At 39.1% G+C, this 24,116-nt stretch overlaps 1 protein-coding gene across 1 annotated transcript in view; it reads left to right on the top strand.

Annotated features, from left to right (window-relative positions):
• The first annotated feature begins 550 nt into the window (after nt 1-550).
• Nucleotides 551-24,116, top strand: part of SH3RF1 (SH3 domain containing ring finger 1) — a 174,163-nt gene continuing 150,597 nt past the window's right edge. The window contains exons 1-2 of the mRNA XM_024194896.1: nt 551-635; nt 3,074-3,560. Of these exons, the coding sequence (XP_024050664.1) occupies nt 3,174-3,560 (387 nt within the window). The 5' untranslated portion in view covers nt 551-635; nt 3,074-3,173. The remainder of the gene's footprint in view (nt 636-3,073; nt 3,561-24,116) is intronic.

Raw genomic sequence — 24,116 nt, 5'->3', positions numbered from 1 at the left:
TCCCCGAGGCCGTGTCTGCCTCCCGCTTGGTTACTGAGGTGGAAAGTGCCTCCCTTCCGGCACGGAGCGGCTCAGCCCCTGAGCGCGAATGTAGCATTGTACCGAGCCTCTCCCACCTTCCCCTAGTTCCGGGGCTCGCTCCCGAGATGGGCGGGGTGGGAGGCCGCCTGAGCTGTGCGCTGGGGCGAGGCGGGAGTTTTACCTGCGGGGCGCAGGGCCGGGGGCGCTCGCTGCTCAGGCTCTGCACTGACTGTACGCGGCGGTTGGTTTCCCCAGGCGGTACCTGGCGTGGCGGCAGCGGGGCTGCGCCGGTGTGAAGGGCTGGGGGGCTTTGGAGCCGGGGTCTGGTGCCTAGTTCCCCGCTTGTTGCTCTTACCCCCCCACCCCCCGGGGTGCCAGGCGGAGTCGGCTCCGCCAGCTCGCCGGGCGGGGCGGGCTCCACCCCCAGGGCCGCCTTCTCCAGCCCCGAGCCCGGCTCTCTCTGCGGGGCGTTGCGGTGCCGCCCCCCGCGTCAGTCCCGCTCGGGGAGGGGGTGAGGAGGAGGCTCCTCGGTGCCGCGTCTGGAGAGAGACAAGCGGGGAGAGCGCGGCGGCGGCTCCTCCCGGGAACAAAGAGGGGAGAGCTGCAGCGAAATGGTGAGTGACGGCGCCCCTGCCCCGCTCGCCGCGGCGGGAGGGTCTGGATCGGAGGGGCCCGGCTGGCGGTGCAGCTGAGCCCAGTTCCCTGCAGGGCCCCTGAGAGAGGGCGGAGAGGGCCCTGCGGAGCCCCCAGGTGGTGTGACAGCCTCGCCCTCTGGGACAGCGGCCCTAGGGACCGTCACCCCTCTCCCAGACGGTGCCACCACACCCCCGAGTCCGTGTCACTCCCTCCCCAGACGGGGTGCGGTGCCACCACACCCCCGAGTCCGTGTCACTCCCTCCCCAGACGGGGTGCGGTGCCACCACACCCCCGAGTCCGTGTCACCCCCTCCCCAGACGGGGTGCGGTGCCACCACACCCCCGAGTCCCTAGCGGTGCCACCCCCTCTCTGGATCTGTCACCCCCTCCCCAGACGCTGGTGGAGTACTGTCTCCCAGGGACCCTGTGATGCCCCTTTCCAGATGTGAGTACAGTTCCACCCCACCCGGACTGTCACCTCCTTCCTAGACAGGGATACACTGCCTCCCCCTAGACACAGTGTCCTTTCCCTCCCATAGGGATACCATGTCCGTCCCGTCCCCCTCCCCAACCCAGTCACACCCATATACCCCAGACAGGGATATGGTGCCACTCATGCAGCCCCCCCCCCCCCACCCTGGATACAATACCCCCCCCCCCGAAAGAAGGTATCCGCGCCCCCCCCCCCCCCCCCCCCCCCGCCACTGGGATACATCGCCACATGCCCTCAGAGACAGGAGGCAGTGTATCCGCCATCCACAGGCAGTGATATATTGCTCCCCCAAGTGTGTCCTTCCTCCACAGAAATAATGTCACTTGCCAAGAGTGTTCTCCCCCCCACCCCCCCGCCAGGGTGTGTCACCTCTCCTCCCCACTATGTATCCTCCCCCATACATGGAACAGAGGTACACATGCACAAATATGTGCCAAATATATAGCGTTCCTGCCATGTATATATGTGTAATAAAATATATTTTATCTCCGGAAATATCTAAGTAACTATAACTTTCATAACAAAATCCAGAGAATAAGGTTATTAATGTTGTATGTGCAGATGTATGTAATATATCCTACACTCATATGTCTTGTATGAAAAGTGAATATTCTCCAGGCCTGAAATAAATTTTGAAAGTAATTTTTATCTCTGTTCCTGAGACAGATTGTGTGTGTCCGTTTTGTGTCTTTCTCCCGCTAGCCTCACAGTGAACTCGAGAGAAGCCCCATGCAAATAATAAAAACCTATATTATGTGTCTAGTAGTATTACACCAACCAGCTGTGTTTCTTAGCATCAGTTACTGGAAGCTTTCTGTGACCAGCTAGCCACTCAAAAAGTCTGGGAGGAGGGGAGGGGAGGGAGAGAGAGAGTGTAAATCTCTATGTATACATATTATATATGTATGTAGCAGTGAAGGATTATGAGCGAAATAAGTGATTTTCTTGTTGAGTGTCCTTGGTGAGCTTCCTGGTGGCATGTTGCCTTTGCTCCTGTTACTGGATACATTGCATTCATGTTTTACTACCAGTATTTCAGCACTCAATACACCATAAAATTATTTTGGTAATAGTTTTGTGGCACTTCTTGGATATAATACCAGCACTGCAATCTATCATTTTGTCAACTTCTTCAGTAAACTTAAAAGCTTGTGAATTAGTTTCTGTTTTCAAGACTAAAATGCTAAAACAAACAAACAAAAAACCAAACAAAACCCTTCCTCTTTTGCTTCTCAAAAACTTGACAAATTAGATTTTTTTTTTTTTTAGCTCATTCTAGACTTACACATGACCCTGCTAACTACTCTCTGGTGGTGGACTCTTTAGTCCTGTAGAACAGCTTGCAGAATCAGCCTTATTTTTATTCTCTTTTGTTTGTTTTCATTATGGAAAGGGCAGATCTGTCTAATATTAAACAAATTGTAAAAAATATAAATTTGTCTATTAAGTGTGTTTTCCACAATCATTTATTAATCTATCCTACAAGGACAAACTTATTAAACTCTAAAATGGTTTAAGAATATTGAAGATAGTTAGCAGTTGAAAGCAGACAGAACTGCAGTTTAAGACCTTAATTGTTACTCTTGATCACCATGCTTGAGCTAAGTAGCTCACTAATGTAGATAAGATTGCCATTATGATGACCAGAGATAATTCTCTGTTGTTATTGCCTTTCATAAATTGTTCATATTTACAGAAAACTTTTAGCTATATGTTTTAAATTATTATTAAACATTTATCCACAAACTGAATATCTGTAGGGATTTGTCTTGAATTAGACTGGAGATCTTTTAATTTTTCATGTTGCTTAGTGCAGAAATCTTGTTAGAGGAAATATTTTTGTGGACTCGTTTTAAAAAAGCTAATTATTTTTTCCAGATTATTAATGCTTTGTTCTTTTTCTTTGTTTTCTAAACAATTTCAGAGCAAAGTCTGAAGAGGCATGGATGTAACATGAGTCCCTTTAAGTACTCAGAACAGATATGAATTTTGCAAAAGTTTATTTTTTGGTAAATTAGATAAAAATGGATGAATCGGCTTTATTGGATCTGTTGGAGTGTCCTGTTTGCTTAGAACGTCTTGATGCTTCTGCAAAAGTCCTGCCTTGCCAACACACATTTTGCAAACGTTGTTTGCTGGGCATCGTGAGTTCTCGAAATGAGCTTCGTTGCCCAGAATGTAGGACTTTAGTTGATTGCAGTGTTGATGAACTTCCCAGTAATATTCTACTGGTTAGACTACTGGATGGCATCAAGCAAAGGCCCTGGAAACCTGGCACTGGTGGTGGGACTAGTTGCACAAATGCATTAAGAGCCCAGAGCAGCACTGTTGCTACTTGTGGTTCAAAAGACCCACAGAGCTCGCAAGGTGGACAGCAGCAAAGAGTACAAGCACGGAGTCCCCCTGTTAGGGTAAGTATCCACTATAAATGATAAGTCATACCTACAGGTAGCAGTTTGTTTTGTTGTTGTTGCAATTATATCTCTTTCTAGACTCTTTCAGAACAGTTGAATAACAACATTTGTTGCTTCAGGGGTTAAAAAAGGGCAATCAAATGGGTCCTCTGCAAAAGCAAAATAGTATCTGTTCATTCACAGTTATGATTTAAACCAATTTTTCTGCGTAACGAGCTTTGAGCGACTGTTGCTAGCACATTTCCAGGGAAAAGGTCAATATTTATCACATTCTTATATTATATACTCTTGGCTTTAGTCTTCATATATTTATATTGCTAGTTACTGATTGCTGGGGAAAATGTTTATAGCCAAAAGGTAGGATGCATTTTTCTGTTTAAAACTCTTCATTGTTGAATTTAAAATAGTTCAGGGGGAAGAAAACCAGCACAGGCCCTTAATATTCCCATTGACACTAAAGAGGAAGCTAAATAACTTGAACAAGACAGTTTGTATGAATTGATTGGTTGCATAATGAACAATTATTCAGTTTTGCTAAGAATATTTTAAATTGTTTGCTACTCGTTAACTCTAACACTAGAAATTGATTTTATTCTAGGTTGCTCTGTGTTCTATTGATTTTTCTGTAAGAACAAGTATTGCAATCAGATTTTCATAAATTTTCTATAATGGTTGTTTAGCTCTTAGGGGGAAATTCTTGCCTCATTGAAGTCAATGGGGATTTTGCCATTGACTTTAGTGGAGCTAGGATTTCACCTCTATCTCAGAACCCTAGAATTGGTGGTGGTTGATAATTTCTCTCTACTTTTTCACTTTATTTTTAAAAGGGCAGATTTTCTAACTATCTTTCATAAATTGTTCTATCACTTAATGGGTTGGCTACTTCCTTTTGATTTTTTTTTCATTATTTTACTTTTGATTAGTACCATAAGGATCATATTCATGCAAGTTTTCTGTTTCGTTTTCAGTAAAGTAGATAGATTAGCTAAAGTTCAATTATTAGGAAGTGTTGTATTGGTGAGTACATGGAAAATTCTCTTGATTATCGTATTTAATATCTCTATATGATAATATTTTAACTTGTTTTGTATGTATGAAATCCGTGCACTGAGAATTGAGCTTATTGGCTCGTACCTTTGCTTCTGTTTCTTCTTGGGATTCATTCAACTTGTAGACTCTTTCATGCCTTATACTCAAAACTTCAATAGCTTAATTTATTATGATTTTTTCTAGAACCAGAAATGGAGATCATTTTATGAGCTGATTTGACCCATCTTTGTTTTACCTAATGACAGACCAGATTAGCTTCTTTTAAAAGCTTTTGTGGCACATTTAATGAAACTTGTACATGCAGAGCTTCTGGGTATGAAATGAAATTGGCTTAATGATTTAAGTGCTTTACCTGTTTGAAGAATGCATTGTATTTTGAGAAATGGCCTGATGAAGTTGAAGAAAGAGATGCAAGTATTAATTTTAGAGAGCTATTCTTTACCTCAGGTAAAACATCTATATATTTAGTTTTCTTTGTGGCTAAGGAATCAATGACTTGCATTGGATAACTTAAATAATTACTGCTTACCTGAATTACTGGTATTTCTCAGATGCCACTTATGTACATCACATACGTCAAACTGTGTTGAGAATATAAAATGTATGGATTCTTCCACCAGGTTTTATATTTTGGCCTTTATATTCTAATATTCACACTACGATTTTCTTTAGAAATTTAAAAAAGTAATTTGTCATGTCATTCTCTGTAAAGTGTATAATGCAGTGGTTCTCAAACTTTTGTACTGGTGACCCCTTTCACATAGCAAGCCTCTCAATGCGACCCCCCCCCCTTATAAATTAAAAACACTTTTTTATATGTTTAACACCACCATTATAAATGCTGGATGTAAAGCGGGCTTTGGGTTGGAGGCTGACAGCTTGCGACTCCCCATATAATAACCTCACGACCCCCTGAGGAGTCCCAACCCCCAGTTTGAGAACCTCTGGTCTAATGACTTGTATTGAGTATGTCAGTAATAAGTGCAGATATTGATGGGGTAAAAATATCCAAAAGGGTACATCAATTTTTGTTTAAAAACTGAACTTTGTGAAGAAACAATAGCAGTTACAAAAAGGCCCTCAACCTCTCCCAGACCCCCCATAGCAATTTAACATTACCTCCAGCAGCTAGCAAAAATCTTCAATTGCAAAAATACAAAATACCAGTATAATTTCAGTACGTGTTATCCTTTAGACCTTTCTAACCACATACTTTATAGAAATTATTACCTTTTTAAAAATGTAAGATTTATATTTCATCAATGTGCTGTGAACTTATTCAGGTACTCTTCATAACTTCTCAGGTTTATGGGAAAATTAATATTGAATATTCCCTTTTGAATTCTTCTCTAGGTTTAAATGTACTACAGTATTCTGATGATGTGCAACATTTGTGTTTCCATGTTGTGCAGAGCAGAAACTGATAACATATGGCATGTTGCATCAGTTTATTAGTTATGTTATACCATGTGCCAGTAGAATTGTGGCCATGTGGTTCCCTCATGTAGTTAACTGACATTGAATGAACATTAACAGCAGACTTGAACATTTACAATATGCTGCGCACATCTTTTTCCAGAGATCTAAGGCCATAATATAGACATTCCTGTTTTATCTTTGGTGTGGGGGTGGGGAAAGATAGGCCCATTCCGGCCTGTCGAGACTCTTTTGGTGGAGGGGAGGAACATGAAAATCAGGTGCTTGTTTTGTGAAGGGAGCAGCTACCTAACTTCTTCATCAAAAGAATTAAAGAACAAAAGTAGAGTGAGAGAGCGCAGAAAATCTATCAACAAAAAATAGGAAATGGCAATTTTTGTTGCTACAATTTTAAGCTGAATGCAGCAGTTGTGTTAAGAACTGTAAAATGGGGTGGCTGTGCTACAGATGTATCAGATGGTTTCTTTACTGGACATTGGGTGTAGAAGAGGCTTTCAAGATGAGTGGCAGAATCAGTAGATTTGTTGAGCTATGAAATTTTGCTAAAGGGGAACTACTAAACGAATGTTGCTCTTAAATTAAATGAAGTGAATGTAGGTGAGGATTGCCAAGTCATAAAACATTCCACTTGTACCTTAAGGAAATATTAAACCAATACATGCCCTTTCAGAAGATGTTTTATTTTTCAGAAAAGGTTAATATGTCATGCACTGTTGCATGAATTCCTGAACTGTGTCAGTGGCTGTGGAATTGCTAGCCCTTTTATTACACAGTGCTGTGTACTGCGTTCTTTTTGTGTATATGAACACATTGTGCAATAAGCAAAAAAAAATGTACTGAGCTTCTACAAGATTCATGATATGAACATAATTTTGAGAACAGTTGCAGATTAAGAAGTCTATCAACAGTTTTTAAGTTAGTTTTCATTTGCAAGAATCTGAAACTGGCCTTTATAGCAGCAGTTGGGAAGGACTGGAGATGTTTCAGGGAATATAAACACTTTAAAAACATTTTTTCACTTTATATAATTTTAAAAAATTTTCTTGAATTTTTGTATGCATAATACATATGTACACACGCTCCTTTCTTCATTCTCCAAGGTATTTCTATTTTAACCATTTTCCTGGTGGAGACTATAGCCTTAGCTAAAGTTTGTTGCTATATTTCCACTATAACATATCACATGCCTGTGAGTAACATTTACCCTGTAGCCAACAGAAAAGGTGCTGTTTTATTTGAAAATGGAGGGGTATCTACATGGCAGTCTGGGAGCACTGGTCTTTGTATTCTCCATATTGTGGGACAAGGAACATTCTGAAAACTAGCAGGCAATGAAAATGCTGTTGTTGGGAGATCTGTTAGTGATCTCCTATGTTTAGTTGCCTGTAGATTTCTGTTCTTAGGGAATTTTTTTTTTTTTTGGACACGTTCTGACGTCACAGTTATTTGCAGCAACTCTTTGAATTTCACCAGCAGTAAAGCTCTTAGATGCAGAAGTACCTTTTGTTTGTCCCATTAAGTTTCATTCAGGTTTAGCTGAGCTATAAAGTATTAAATTAAACCCTATCATTTCCGTTCTGTCTTGTGTTCTTCAGGAAGATTTTGGCAGCATGCTAAAATAATAATGAACACAAACATTCTGAAGTGCTGGGCCCACACCATTGCCAAAGCATCAGCAGTACATGCTACACTGAGAATGCCTGGGAGCTGCTGGAGCTGCAAGGGAGGGAGGAGAGTGAGGCGAGGATCTCCCTCCCAATTACACTCTCTGGGAATGGCACACGGCCCAGCATCCCCATTTCCCCCTCTGGGGGCACCACATAGTGAGGGAGCCCTTCGCTTTCTGGGAGGTCGGGAGGAAAGACTCAGGATGTGCGGGCCAGTCTGGGCTTCCCTGACAGCTAGTTGCACTCAGTACATGACACCAGCAAACCATGCACCCGTCCTTCCTGTATAACCGCTTTCTTATTCTGCCAGCTAATATAATTTAGTCCTGTGCAGGGTGGATTTGATTTAAATCATGATTTAAATCACTACTCAGGAAGACTTGATTTAAACATGAATTTCTACATAAAAGTGCATTCTTGTTGGTTGTTATAACCTTAATACATATTCTTCACAACTCAGAGATAGATTTAGGTTTCATTTTTAGAAGACACACACTATACATTTGTAAGTGACTTATTTTGAAAACGTTTCAGATTAGTTTTACAGCTATATCAGAAAATGAATGATTGTTTGGTTATTTCATTTACTTTGCAAAGGTAATTGAAGCAGATATTTATGAAGTCATTGGAAGGTGAGCTATCTCTAGTTCAACAGGTTAATCATTATTATTTGGAGTATTTTCTTGCCACGCTGTATTAGGAGGAGAACATCACGAGACAGATTTTTAAATTGTTTTATTTAACTAAAACAACAATGTTATATATTCTGGATTTTTTTCTTCAACAGCAAACATATAACATTTTAACAAAACAGCATATGCATTTTTGAATTTAGTTAAACATTCAAGTTTTTTAAAATCAGGTTTGTTTTTGTTAAAATTGTTTTTAACTAAAATAGTTAAATGAATTTTTTTTTTAAAAAAACCACAAAAATTAAATTGACTGTCAGCCAGGTCAACATGAGAAACTTAAAATATTGGCTTCTGCAGCTAACTCAGTCATCTTCACCTTCATTTTCCTGTTTGTTCATAATCTGGAAAAGAAAAACAAGCTTTCCTGCTTTTTCAGGTCCCAAATAATTTCTCAATTTGGAATGAATTAGTCCAAAGGAAGAAAATATTCTTTCTACACTGGCAGAAGAAGCTACTGCTGTTAAAAGTGAGATTATCACTTCAACTGTCTCTGAATCCAAGTGTTTAAGGGACTTCCACCAGTTCACTGGCGTGACTTCCTTTAAAACATCATCAGCAAACATATATTTCTTGCCTGTTGCCATTATAGGTTTTCCCTTCTAGTGAGAAAATGGTATGATAGATCTCAAATCAATGAAGGCTACACTCAGAAAGACCTCAAGACTTCTGGACTATGCTGCTCAAACAGTTTCACTTTTGTTTCTACTGCCTGTCCCTCCCTTCTCACATTTATCTCCAGACTTCTTCTCCTTGTCCAGATCTATTCAGCCCCCAACAGTCTTCTATTCATTGAACTTTTTGAAACTTTGCACTTTTAGAGAGAGGTAAGGGATTGACTCTGTGCACACAAATTTGCAGAGGGACAATAGGGTTGAGGTCTGTTATTTCTCACCTACCTCTCTCTCTCTCTCTCTCTCTCTCTTTATTTATTTATTTATTTATTTAAAAACATTTTTGCTGTTAACAAGCATGTTATCTCTGGAGACACAAATCCACAGTCTGAGAACTGCAAAACTAAGCATCTCTGAATTTATAATCCCTATTCCATGATGAGATATGTTTGAGCTATAATGTATCTTAATTAAAACTACCTTTAGATAGGCTTTTTCCTCAAAAAGCATTTTATCAAAAAAAATCTTTGATTTTTGTCCACCTTGGGCCTGTGGTAGATGACTATTCTGAATGCCCAGGCATCAAACCCTGATAATGACACAAGTTTGCAGGGAGGAGAGGAGGTTATATTGTACATAATATAATTTGTTTTTGCCTATTTCTTTTAAAAAGAATATCCTAGGAAATCACATTTAAAAAAACTACATTAAAACAATGTTGTTTAGGTGGCAAAGTGCTTGAAATTTAGGAAATGCCTGATTTCTGGTTGTTCATGCAACATTAATCCCCCCGCCTCCCCAAGCACACATGCATTATGATAGTTTTCAATTGCAAGATTATATACAATGTTTTTTCACAGGACACTTGCCTCATTCAGTGCAGATTTTGGTCCCGCAGCGGGACAGAGTTTAGGTTACACAAGCAACCATAAATTTGGTATTTCCTAACTTTTGAGTGTGTGACTTTGCAGCCTAAATAATTTGGGTGTTTATAGTGCGTGAGTGTGTGTGTGTGTGTTTTAGAATGTGCGGGGTGTATGATGGGGTAGGGACAAAGCTGCAGTGTGTCCCAAGTTATAATTTAAAGGAGGCTGTGACAGATGCACATAAACATTCAGAAATGAAAATTACAGAACATTTGACAAGATTCTGTTTACCAATATATGCCTACTTTTCTTTCTCACATGCTCTTAAAAAGAGTAAAAACAGTATATTTCTCTTAAGGTTGCTTGTTAGGTATTTATGAATTCTGAAATTGAGTAAGATAATATTTTAACTGTTTCTGTATAACAATTCTTCGTCATGTTATATTCGATTATACTTTAGTGACAGTGGTATATGTAGCAGATTAATCAACTGTCTCTTGTGTTGTCACTGTGTGTTTTCTAAATAACTATGCAAAGGAGGAGGAGAGGGAAATGATCTTTATGCTATGCCAGTGGACTGGCATTCAGAACTTCTAGATTCAATTCCTTGGTCTGACACATACTTCCTTTATAACCTTGCACAAGTACTCAGGTTTCTTTGTGCCTCTGTTTCTCATCTATAAATAGGAATAATACTTCCATTGTCTGACTCATTGTTTAGCTTGTTATGCTTTGTGGGGCAGGGATTGCATCTTACTTTCCAAATTGGGGCCACTGGGCACTACGTTAGTAAACACAGTTCACACATTCAATGTTCAGATTAAATTTCAGTGTAATTTACAGATTGCTTCAGAGAGATGTTCACAGTACATTTTCTGTGCCAAGGATTGTCCTATGGCTTGTGTTAAATCATTGGAGGGATTTCACATTGGTTTTGGACAATTAATAGTAAATTAGATAAATAGCTCAGCAAGGGAGAGGCAGACCTTTTTTTTTTTTTTTTTTTTTTTTTTTTTTTTTTTTTTTTTTTTTTTAATCTTTAGAAGCTACTATATTTTTGGGCTTGAGAAATTTGTGTCTGACTGCAATACTAGTAGTGATAGATCATTGTTTTTTTGAAAATGAATAAAGAAAAAATATATACACCTCTAGCCTGATATAATGATGTCCTCAGGAGCCAAAAAATCTTCCCGCATTATAGGTGAAACCACGTTATTTCGAACTTGCTTTGATCCACCGGAGTGCACAGCCCCGCCCCCCCGGAGCGCTGCTTTACCGTGTTATATCCGAATTCATGTTATATCGGGTCGCGTTATATCGAGGTAGAGGTGTACTATGAATGCTACTGCTAATACAGAAAGGTTTTATTCATATATTTTGACTCTTGATAGCAAACTTTAACCGTCTGCTAGTCTTAATTAGTACTTTCTTGTTGAAACAGCTGAATAATTAGTGTTACCCAATCATTTAGAAGACAGTTAAGTTTTGAAGTAATTTTTAGCGTAACTTCACAATGCAGGTTATTTTGTTTGAAAATAACATACTGTGTACGTTATATTCAAAAACATTATATCTTTGTTGTTGATAAATTGTTTTTCTGGATATCACTGGACAGATTCTGTTGCCTGAACAAACACATCTCACTGGCTGTCTTATTCATTATCTTAGTATTTCTCTGTCTCTCGAGACTATATCAAGAGCTTCTGTGAAACAGGAAATAGTTTAGACTGACATGAAATAGTATTTTTGGTAAAAGCAGGTGCAATAAATTGGCAAGTGTGGTTACTGCTCTGTACAAAAAGTTTTGATCATTCAGAAAAAAAGTGTCACTATCAAAAAGGAGATTTAAAAGTTATACTTTAAACATATCCATGAAAGGGACATTTTGTAAAAATAACCTTTCTGTGTTTTTGCTTATTACCATAGAATTTAGGCACTATTAAAATACCTGGATTGACAAGAGACTGGTAAAATACCAGTTAGTCATGTAATTGAGTGAGTTATTTTATGTGTGGTGTGTAGCTTTTGTTTGGTACCTCTTATTTCAAAATGTGTATAGCTGTAGGAGCAGTGGCAGAAGCAACCAAAGCAGAGACTGATGCACTGGGGGGGGTGAGGGAGAAAAATGGTGCTTACCCAATGCCATCTATGCCACTGCACCCAGAATTGTGCAAGGGAGACACCCCCCCTCCAACACACACACTCTGGGTCCTGGGTGGTGCCTCAACCCTTACCCCCATGTGGCCTTGGAAAAAAACTGCAAAGAGGAACTATCCAGAAACCACCTTTTTAAGAGGAGCTGCAGAAGCAGCCAAAGCAGAGACCTTCAGACATTCAGAAAACTTTCTACAGTTTTGACTGAACTTTCTCTGCCCTGTGCTGATTGGGTGTTTGTATCAACTCTCTCTTAACTTTACCTTTACTCTTAACTTGCCCCCTCTTACACTTTTCTTCCTTGCCCTGTCCCCTTCATCCCCTTCCTTTCAATTTCCCCTCTCTCTTCACTTTTCATTTAGTTTTATCCCCTCCTAACTAAACCCACCAAAATAAATACATTTAAAAAATCATAGAAATAACATGAAGGTTGCTGACATCACGTTCAATCTGTTATGTTATTTCTTTTTTTCTACCTTGTGTTTCTTGTCTATTCAACCTGTAAGCTCTTTGGAAAGGTACTGTTTGCTATTCTGTGTTTGTACAGATCCTAGTACAATGGGGACCCATGTATGGTGGTCCTTATGCTCTAACACAATAAACATTATTAATAATTGATAAAATAAACAGAGTATGTTTTTGTTTCTTGGTGTTTCAGTAGATGGATATGGGAGCCTCCCAGTAAAATTTATAGGATGGTGTCAACTGTTGTATGGATGAAAAGTGCTGTATAGAGTTAACGTTTAATATTTTTGTCTGTATTGCATATTTTGTTTCTTCATCCTGTTCTTTTTTTGTTTGTTTGTTATGCCTGACTTTCTCTTCAAGGGGAAACCTATCCTGTTTGACAGGATGTGAATCTCTCAAAATAGTTATTGGTTAAATAGAAATTGGTTTTCTAGGAGCTTTGGAATTACCCAGTCCAATTATCAGAATATACTAATCTCTAGAGGGTGAACGTCTGATACTGTAGAGTGTAGAAAATAAAATGGCCACTCACCCATCTTCCTCAAGCAACTTGTGACTGCAGCACTCATGGCATGACTCATGACGGCAGCACTATTATCAGAAGTTAAATTATTGTGGAAATCTATGTACATACTTTTAGCAGTACTAAAGAAAACCAATTCTTGTTTAAGTCATGGGTTTTCAGATTTAGATCAACTGTTTATATCTGCAAAAAATAGACATTTGTGTAGTCTGAAAATTGAAACAGCATACATCTTGCAAGTGCTTCCAAAATGGCCATAAGACTTTTTTCACATGATGCATTGATAATGTTTGAAAAGGTGCTTTGACTATATCTAATCAGCTGAAAGTTTGAATATGACTTTAAAATATGAAAATGGGTTTATTTTGATATATGAGCTCTTAGTTGGCATGTGTTTGTCTGCCCTTTGCACTTTATAAATGTGTGTGATTCTTTAGACTCTAAAGTTGAGAGTTCACATACAACATACCACATTCATTACTCATGCAGACGTGTGAAGTAAAGTTGAATAATCTCCAATACAGACATTTTTATTATGCATAAGTACATTTTGATAAAAGGTCATAATTTGAAGAATATTTAGAAATAAATAGATGTGCCTTTCTCTCTTTGTAGTTACCTACATTTTTAATCTGCTGCTAAAAATAAAAACAAACCAAGCCTAAGACAGTAAAAATGTCCACTGGACTGCATATACCTGAAGCATTCAAGAGCAATGGAGCAGTTTTCTGTACAGATGGTGTTCTTTTGTAAGAGAAACCACCTTTGTTCTATGCCACTGATTCATTTCTATCAGGTGAGGTCACTTTGCTCTGGGTATGTTGTTCCTTTTTATAAGAGGGAAATGGATGCTGCACCCTTCACATTCCATTTGTCACATCCCCCAAAAGAAGTTTAAAATGTATATTAAAAGCTTTTTCAATAATTAAAGCCATTTTGTGCAGGTTCTGTGAACCATAAATTCACAAATATTCTCTAAAAAAAAACCCCTATTCACTACTACAAGACTTCCAATTTTTTTATATAAAGGAAAGGAGACTGGTCCTCTTGTTTAAGCATAGATGTAAGAACATCGATATTGAATAATTTGAAACAGCTCCCAATTATTTCTCACCAATATACTAACTTGATTGTTTAAGTACACACAGTATAAGATGCATTTTCCTATTTCTATCTGGTGTAGAAAAACTGAAAAGTTGAGACAGTTTTAGTTTTGTTTTTTTTATCAAGGAAGTCTAAGGATAAAAAGGGTATTCAAAGAATATCAGATGAGTATCTAATTTGACATAAGCAGGGCATAGCTGTTCTAGAAGCTTATTTTAAATAAACACAGTAAAGACAAAGGTACTAGGATAGTAATATGGTTTTGAAGTAGATGTAGCTTTTACAATGGATCTTTGAGTTTGCAAATAATAAAATAAAATCAACTTTCATCTGGTGGGCATCTCTCTCTCTCAATATTTAAATAAAAACTCCATACTATAGCATGCCTTCTTTTTCTTTTCTTTCCACATACAAACAATCGGGCAAATCCTGTGGCTCTAATGTTACTGGAGTGGTGGTAGGTCTTTAGAGGAGTCTGTGAATCCCTATCCATACTAGCACAGTTAAGCCATTTAAAAAAAAAAACCCTTTTTAACTTAAAGCAAGTTTTAAATGCATAACCGTTGTAAGTTAACAAGCCTTTAGCCATGCTACAATGTTGTGCTACAGGAAAAGATGTTGACTCTGTAGGCTGCTTTCTGGAGTCCCTATGGTGATATTTTTCTTAAAATTTATCGTTTTACCAGTGATAGCAATGGTGGAAGTTGTGGTATAGACCAGGTGTCAGTGGTTTTGTATCAGTGTAGTGTTTAACCCTGTTTAGAGGAAGGCTAGATGACACAATGGGTAAAAATGCTGGCAGTAACTGGTACCTTTTCCACACTAGAGCTCCCACCAGAGATACTTCTCATGGTGCTGGAATAGGGGAAAATGTGAATGAAAAGGTTAGTGTAGATAAGGGGTTAAAGTTAGTACCTGACCAATGACTCAGCATGTTGTTAAGGATTATTGTGCTACAGAAAGATGAAAGATATGAAACCTAGGATCTGTAGCCTAATCTGTAGTTTTAAGGTTAACTTTTATTTAGTTTGCAGTGGCCTGAGAAGAATGTTCAGCCCCAGATCGGCTACAATATGAGGTTGTCATTAGAATGTGGACCTTGAGGAGCACACAAGAAACAATTCAGTGTTTTTATTAGCAGTTTCATTTACAAGACCAACAAGTTAAAGTTAACTATAATTTAGCATTTTGCTAACAAGACAAACACAATCATGCGCACTGCAATATAGCAAATCAGAGAGAGTGAATATAGAATGTCCTGTACTTGGATTACTCAGATCATCCCTTGGGGAAACTCCAAAGTAGGAGGGTGATAAAGTTTCAAATATTAGTAGATAGTCATCATCGTGGTGTGTCTCTCAGAGCACAGGCTGGGTAACATCTTTTATAATGTGTTACATTGATGCCCCCTGTATTTTATACATATTCATGAGGTTTTCAAACCTTTTCTCCTTATCTGAACTTCCACACTCAGCTTTTGTTGAGCTCCCCCAATTTCTGTAGGTTAATTAATTATTTACATCCAATTTATTAGCATTTACATCAAATAATTGCCATGGTATTTGTGGTTAATATCTATAATTTTGGTTATACTTATTCCCTAAGCTTATCCTACAATACCAGTAACCTTTGTTTGCGGTTTCACTCTTCATACCAATCAACTTTCCTATGACTAATCTTAATCTTGTGACTTGCTGTCACTCTCCACTTAGTTTTTTATATCAAGCTACTCATGTCAAACTAGGATTTAGTTATGCTAAGCAACCTATCATACTTGCTTTTGGCTTGCTATTTGTCACTTACATCACTTTTCTTACTCCATCTAATCTAATGATCCCTTTAGTGATCATAATTGGTCAGATCTGTAGCCTTGCATATATATACATGTATATTGTGCTCACTAAAGGGGCACACTCAGATCAGATTTTGTCCAAAATGTAGGTTCTTTAGAAATAAAATTTTGCAAAACCTAATAGTGAAAACATTGTTCGAAATAAGGAATGGAGTTTCCTAGTCAATCAGAGCTGGTACAAAAGGGTTACTTGTCCATGTTGCTATGTGGGAGCTCAGCATCAGCAAGAAATCGAAGGGTACTCTTGGACTATGGACTGAATTGACCAATTGTGGGTGTGTATCTTCAGCCAAACATGGTTGAATTTGTATTTATGGATTAGATTACCCAAAGATAATGTGTAGTTGGGGGAGAGAAGAGGACCAAGGACAGAACCCTGTAGAACCTCCACAGAAAGTTGGGGGCAGGGTTTGAGGAGGGTCCTTCAAATGGCATGCTAAAGGAGCAGTTACAGAGAGGGAAGAGGAGAATCAGAAGACAGTGTCATGGAAGCCAAGGAAGGACAAGATTTCAAGAAGAGAAGAGCATTTTTGACAGTGTCGAAGGTGGCCGACTGGTGAAGGAGGAAGAAGATTTGGCTAGAATAGGTCATTAGAGACTTTGGCGAAAATGGCTTCAAGGCAGTGCAAGGAGCAGAAGCTGGATTGGAAAAGGTCTAGGATGCAATTGGAGAAGAACTCCAGACAGCAACTGTAGACAACACATTAAATGAGTTTAAAGATGAAAGGGAGAAAGGAGATGGGTGGCAGTTGAAGAGGCAAGTGAGGTGAAGGATGGGTATTTTTAATATGGAAGAGATGAAAACATGTTTGTTTAGTACCAGTGGAAAGTAAGAGGTCAAGAAGAAGAGTAAGGAAAGGGATAAGTGTGGACATGAGAGAGATCAGGGGATAGGATGGGATCACTGGGGCAATTGATGGGGTTAGAAGAGTAGAGCAATCAAGAAACTTCTGTATCTATGACAAGTGGGGAGGAGGAGAGAGTTGTAGTAGGTAAAGGGGGAAGGTCACAGTATATTTTGACAATTTTCTCTTGGAAGAAACTGATGGGATCCTGTGCAGACAGGGCAGGGGAGCATTGGAGGAGTGAGTTAAGAGATGGTGAAAAAGTGGGAATGTGGGGATGGGATTCAGTTGAGTTAGTTATTTAGCTAGGTATACTGCAGAACTGAAGTATGAAAGAATTAATTTGTAGTGGAGGAAGTCAGTCTGGTCAGGGGACTTCCACCAGAGATGCTCTTGCAGAGTGAAAGCAGGAGTGGAGGAAGCCTATGTTGGGAGTGAGCCAAGGCTAAGTGGTGGTAGAGTGGACCTTGTGATGGGAGAGAAAAGAGTTAAGGTCTCAGAAGAGTAAAGCATGAAGAGAATCAACAACCATTTCGATGGAAGAAATGGAGGAGAGGGCTGAGAGCAAACAAAGTTATCAATGTTGATGGATTGTCAGTCTTGGAAAGGTAGAATTACTGCAGGGAAGGTGGAGGGCTGATGAGCAATGCTGAAAATGACCCAGTTACGGTTGGAGAGGGAGAACGCAGCAACGGAGAAATTGGAGAGAAAGAGAGAGAAATACTTGGTGAAGACCAAGTCAAAGGAATGGCCCTTGTGGTGATTGGAAGTATTGAACCAGGGCTGTAGGTCAAGTAAAGAGGTGAGGGCAAGGAATCTGGCAGATAAGGGGCCAGATGTATCATCAACATGGAGGTGAGGTCACCAAGGATTAGTATAGGAGACTGCATGAAGAAGAGAGCCAGGAATCAAAATCTTACAGGAAGACTGAAGGGGCAGAGTTAGGTGGATAGTAGATTACAACAATATGAGTTAACTCTAGTTAACTTATACTCAAATGACTAGCTAGATTCCACCATTATATTTAATTATGTGCAGTATTCTTCCTGTTTTAAAATATTGTATAATATTCTATGTACTTTTAAACCTCTGCATTTCCCTTGTGAGGAAGGTGAAGAGTTCTCCTTGAAGGTATATAGAGAATTAAATGAATTAATCCTTAAAGTGCTTTGAAATTCTTTGCTGAAAGGTGTTACAAAAATGTAAAGTACTATTGGAAATCATTTATATAACTCTTACAGCAGCCACAGGTTATGTTCTAGTTGGATTTCATCTAAAAAGCAGCTCAAACGTACTTTATGTAATGCATAGAATGAAGAGACAATACAGTGTAGTTCTAGGCACCTTGAAGTTGCTTGCATTAATTTGGATTTTATTATTGTGAAAAGGATACCCAAAGAAGTGAGGAAAACATGCATTAAATGATGACCCTGGCTTTGTAACATTTTCTAGCATCCTGCTTCCACATTATCTTGAATCAGTCTTTCTTTCTCCCAGGTCACTTTGCACTCTGCAGTGGCCATACAAGGATGGAAACATTCCTTATGGCTTACTGGAGAGAGTCACAACTTTAGAGAATGTACATTTGAATCTAGTCCTACATAAAAATAAAATGGAGGTTGTGGCCTAGGTTCTCTAAGCATACTTGCAGGAGTATTTTCACTGCATTTCCAGTTTAGCTCACTGTAGCTCAACTTTCTATGAAACACTGTATGGGAGAGCTGTCTTTCGAGGATTAAATTTCCCAGGAATGTGGTTTGTACAACTCCATACACTTTAGCGATGTAAATATCGTTTTAAAAGTTAACCGTTTAAACAACAGAATTGTAATAGTTTAAACGGATAACCAATTAAAGGGAGAGGGGCTGAGGTGGGTCGGCAGGGCTGGGGGCCTAATGCTTTACCGGTTAACATTTTACATCCCTAATACACTTTTACAAATAAATGGAAATATTTTCATAAGAACCACTTGAGTGACTAGTACAATTGGAAGAGAGAGTCTTTGGCATTTGTACACAGAATTGTACATCTCACTGAACATAGGATTGGATATGGGTCTGAAAATAGCTCAGAATTTTACATGAAAGTTAAAGCTTTCAAAAGGTTCAGGGTGGTCTGTTACACAAACTGCACATTGATCAACATTTTATGTTCTGAAACACATGTGCTCCTGCAGTCTGTCCTTTACTTCCTTTACTGTCCTTTACATACCTGTTTTTAAGCAATGTTTTTCTTTTTTTCATACTGCTGTCTCTGCACCCAGAAAGAAGAGCCTAGTTGCAAACTTATTTTTAATAATGGCTCATGGTATATATCCTTTTATTTAGTGAGGTAAATAAACCTTCTCTCTCATTTTTATGCATAACGTACGATTAAAGCTGGTTGTTTTTTAAGGCAAAAATGAAAAAAAATCACACCTCAGTGATTGCATAATGGTGAAAAACCCTAAATAAAAAAAAAAAAAAAAAAAAAAAAGAGAGGGAAGGGGGAAAACTAGACCAAAGTTAATTTTAGCTGGTTAGGGAAAAAACGAACAGTTACCATACACATTTTTTCTTATACAACCAGGTTTTTTTTATTTATAATTATTTAATGTTTTAATAATTTGTCCTATGTATTTAAATAGGAAACAACATTATGTATCTGGATGGAACCCTGTTTGTTCTGGTAATATTTCATCCACTACCTTCTTTATTCTATTCAGCGTAACGGTAGCCAATACTTTGTCCAGGATTGTTAGCAGTACAATACCTCTTCAGTTAGGGCACTTAAGGGCTTGTCTTCACTACTGGGAAAACAAGGCTGCTGCAATCGATGCAGTGAGCGTCAATTTAACAGCTTTAGTGAAGACCTGATAAATCGATGGCAGAGCGCTCTTCGGTTGACCCCAGTACTCCACCTCTCCGAGAAGAGTAAAGTAAGTCAACCGGACAGCGTCTCCCGTCAACGCAGCTCCGTGAAGACACCGGGGTAAGTTGACCTAAGTTATGTCGACTCCAGCTACATTATTCACGTAGCTGGAGTAGAGTAACTTGGATAGACTTACCCCAGTAGTGAAGACAAACCCTAAGATCACTCTTTTTTGGCAGTGCCACCTTTCCAGTCCTATGGCATTTGTTCTTTCACCCATATTTTATTACAGAAATTTGTTAGCTGCTCAATCAGAATTTCACCTCCAGCTTTTGGTATGTCTGCTTGAATTCTGTCAACCCCAGGAGATTTCCCCTGTTTGAGGATTTTGATGTCGTCTTTAATTTTGTCGGATGTTACTGGTCCCTCTCATATTTTTAACTTAGCATTGACATTTCTCTAGAACCTGCACATGATCATTGGCTCTAGACAATTTAATATGGAATAGAAATGTTCTTTCCATCATCTGGCTTTTCATGCATTTTCAGCATCTGTCCATGAGAGTTCCTGATAGTCATCAGCTGTGTCTTATTCTTTCTGTGAGGTCTTTCACTATAGCTGCTTCAAATTTCTCCTCTGTGTTGCTGCTTCTGACTTTGCAGCCTTCACCTGAACCAGACATTTCTATTTTGCCTGCATCTATTTTTTATTTTTGTCCTTTTCTCTGTATCTTACATCTGCCTCTAACTGCCTGTCTTGCACTGTTCCTTTTTTGTCTCTCCACTCATCGGTTGCTGTCCATGTTTCAGATGCAATCCATGAATCTTTCTTTCACCCTCTTCAGTGGTCCACTTTTTCCTCTGCTGTCTTGACTACCATTGACCATCTTTCTTCCAGACTTTCATCAGCTTGGTCCTATAAAACGCTGGAACGATTGTTAAGTGCAATCTGGAATCTGATTTGCACTTCTTTTCTTTGTCCTTGAACTTCTCTAATGCTATAACACTCGTTTTGTCTGATATCCTCATATTTTGGAGTTTAAGTTGTAACATGGCATTGAACTCACCTATTATCAGCTTGATGTTAGGGTTGGGCACATCATCCAATACTTGCTACACCTGCTTGTAGAATGTATGCTTTTCATTGTTGCATGCTGCATTTGTTGGTGCATATGCTTGGATTATTGTAGCATTTGACATATCTTGTTTGCAGCCTGGGTGATAGTGTTCTGTTGTTCTTTGGCTCCCAAGCCAACAGAGTCTTTGCTGTGTGATATTATCCAGCATAATTCCTAAACATCTTTTGTGCATTCTTCCTCCTGCTTATAAGATTGTAGCATCATCTTGCCACTCCCTGTTCATCTGTCTCACTGTTGCCAAGTATATTTATATAGTATTTTTTAATTTCTTATGTGATCTGTGCCAACTTTCCTGTACTATACAAAATATATACATTCCACATGCCTATTCTTGTTACAGGTTTGATCATCAGGATTCCATATCTAGAGACCTCAGCTTCCTTTTGGCTTTCACTGTCATACATGGTTTTGAGCCCCATTTGCACCTACTGTCTTCAAGTATTGGTTTAACTGAACTGTCTGTTGCAGTAAGGTTTTATCTGAGTGGGTTGCAAACCCAACTGCAGAACCCTCCTCTTTTATCCAGGCTTGAGACTACTACTGTTGCTAACTGTGGAGGAGCTGGGATAGGCAACTCTAAATAAGAATAAAATTATTTTTATTTCTTTTATTATTATTATTATTATTAACACCATTTTTACACTTGCATTAGGAGAGAGAATTTGAATTTGTGGTATTCGAAGGCTCAATTCTGTGAATTAATACACACAGGAAGACCTGACTCCTGCATCTATATGAAGCACTGCTGATTTCAGTGTGACTGCACATAGGTGCAGTAGGGTCAGCTTGGAGGACTGGACCCTAAATTTTGGTTATATTAATAAATATTAGTGGCTCAAACAGGGCTAATAATTAAGGCCCTACCAAATTCACATTTTGGTCAATTTCACTGTCATAGGATTTTTAAAATCATAAATTTCATATCATCAGCTATTTAAATCTGAAATTTCACGATGTTGTAATGGTAGAGATCCTGACTCAAAAAGGAATTGTGTGTGTTTGTGGGGTGGAGGTTGCAAGGTTATTGTAGGGGGATTGCGGCTCTGCTACCCTTATTTCTGCACTGCTGCTGGTGGCGGTGCTGCCTTCAGAGCTGGGCAGCTGGAGAGTGGCGGTCGCTGGGTGGGAGCCCAGCTCTAAAGGTAGAGCCGCTGCCAACAGCAGCGCAGAAGTAAGGGTGTCATGGTATGGTATTGCCACTCTTACTTCTACACTGCTGCTGGCACTGTGCTGCCTTCAGAGCTGAACTCTTGGCCAACAGCCGCCACTCTCCAGCCACCCAGCTCTGAAGGCAGTGCAGAGGTAAAGGTGGCAATACTGCGACCTCCCTAAAATAACCTTGTGACCCTCCTGCAACACCCTTTTGGGTGAGGACCCCCAATTTGAGAAACGCTGGTCTCCCCTGTGAAATCTGTGTAGTATAGGGTAAAAGCATACAAAAGACCAGATTTCACGGTCCGTGACGCGTTTTTCATGGCCGTTAATTTGGTAGGGCCCTAGTAATACTAATACGGATATTATATATAATAACTGTTAGGCATACCTTACACTTTTAAAGTATTTCTACATAGCAGTATTTTGTGGCCGCCTTTAACTTTGAAAAACATTTGCTAAAAACATTTGCTAATAAGTCTGCCTTTGGCAATTTGAGCCATAGGAAAAGGAGAACCAAATAGTACAAACCATGCTTTTAAAACAAATCCTAATGAATTGTTTTGATTGATTCTGTTTGGGGAAGCAGTTAGATATCTAATCGTGTTGAAAAAGCAGCTTCATGCTTAAACAGATGACTATGCCCCCTGGGCCTGCATATTTGCTGCAATCTCATTTAGAAATGCCATGGATTCTTTCTCTTTAAACATCATCTACTTCAAATGTTACTGGGTGCAGTTGGGAACAAAAAATATTGGGCTCCATTTGCTGAAAATTTGGATCCTACTATTGGATTCCTACTGTTCACAAAGCTGGAAAGTTAATAGATATTTGTAAGAGTTATTATTTAAGGTAAGCTCAAAGCAAACTGGCTCTACTAATTTTCCAACATTTTGAGCATAAATGGGTTTGCTTAAAAATACTAGCTTTCCCCATTTTTAATTTTGTGAAAAAGGTGTAGATAGATAAATGCTAGAGTCAAGGTTATGAAACTATTGGTAAAATATATATTTCTCCTTTAGTAAAAACCCGTTGTATTATAAGAATGACAGACCATCAAACTGCAATTGCAGAGTTCAAGGAGTTCAAGTGGAAGTGTCATCAATAGCATTGTGATACAGTAGTTTTAGGTGCACTCTCAACCACTGCTCTTTAAGTTGTGTGTTCAGCTGCTGCCGAAGTCATGGTTTTCTTTTCAGCTATGACAGTTGAGTTTTATACAGGTAAATGAATATGGATATTTTGTAGCAATACTAAATGAATGAACTTGGCATTTGAAGTATACTGAATTTTGTTTAAAACATAATTTGACTAATTTTTCTATTCAGCATGTTAGATTTTACTGGAAGCAATCCATCCAAGAGGGTCTTATATAAATACCCATTGCATTTATATTTCTTCATATAGGTCTTATAGCATTAGAAGTAGAAATGCAGTTTTGCAATTCATTGTCAAAGTGTACTGTGGAAGTTATGATACTGTTAAGCTGGATGTGTCAATGACTTCTAGGAATCACTGACCTTGTTAAAGTCTATGGGTGTACTAAGCACCCTTCATTTAGGGTAAAGGAAGGATAGTTAAATGTCCGTTTTTGTAGTGATAGTTGGAACAATAGGAGCCATTGCCCAAGTCACAAGCAAACATGGCAGGAGCCTGAGCAGAAGCTAAGCCAAGCTTTGTGAACTGAGGGGTTTCCCTTGGCAGCTCATTGAAAATGCAGGGCATAGATTAGTTGCACCTTTGTCCATGTATCAGCAGGAGAAAGAGAGAGAAAAGGGACTGCGGACAGAAGAAGTTGTGAACATAACCCTAGGGAGCAGAAACAGAGGTTCTTAGGGCAAAGATTTGCTGGCAAGGCAGGCTTGGAAATTGTGAGCAAGGAAACTTCCTCCTCTTGTTGTTCCTTTTGTGTTCAGGGAAACAGGACTTTGTATACATCCTCTGTAAATAAGATTGCACCAAAGAATATACTTGACTCGTATAAACAATTCCTCCTTGTATTGGAAACAACCTGGCAAGGCCCTGAATATTGGGTGACTCCTCACACCAAGGGACAGCAGTACCCTGGGTTGTACTAAGACCTATGAATTTTTTTCTTTTCTTTGAATTAAGTGCTTTCAAAAGATGTCAGAGTGATGCTAATA

This window comes from Terrapene carolina, unplaced genomic scaffold (assembly GCF_002925995.2).
Source record: "Terrapene carolina triunguis isolate 2854851 unplaced genomic scaffold, T_m_triunguis-2.0 Scaffold66, whole genome shotgun sequence".
Lineage (NCBI taxonomy): Eukaryota > Metazoa > Chordata > Testudines > Emydidae > Terrapene > Terrapene triunguis.
This window is presented reverse-complemented; position numbering and strand designations above follow the sequence as displayed.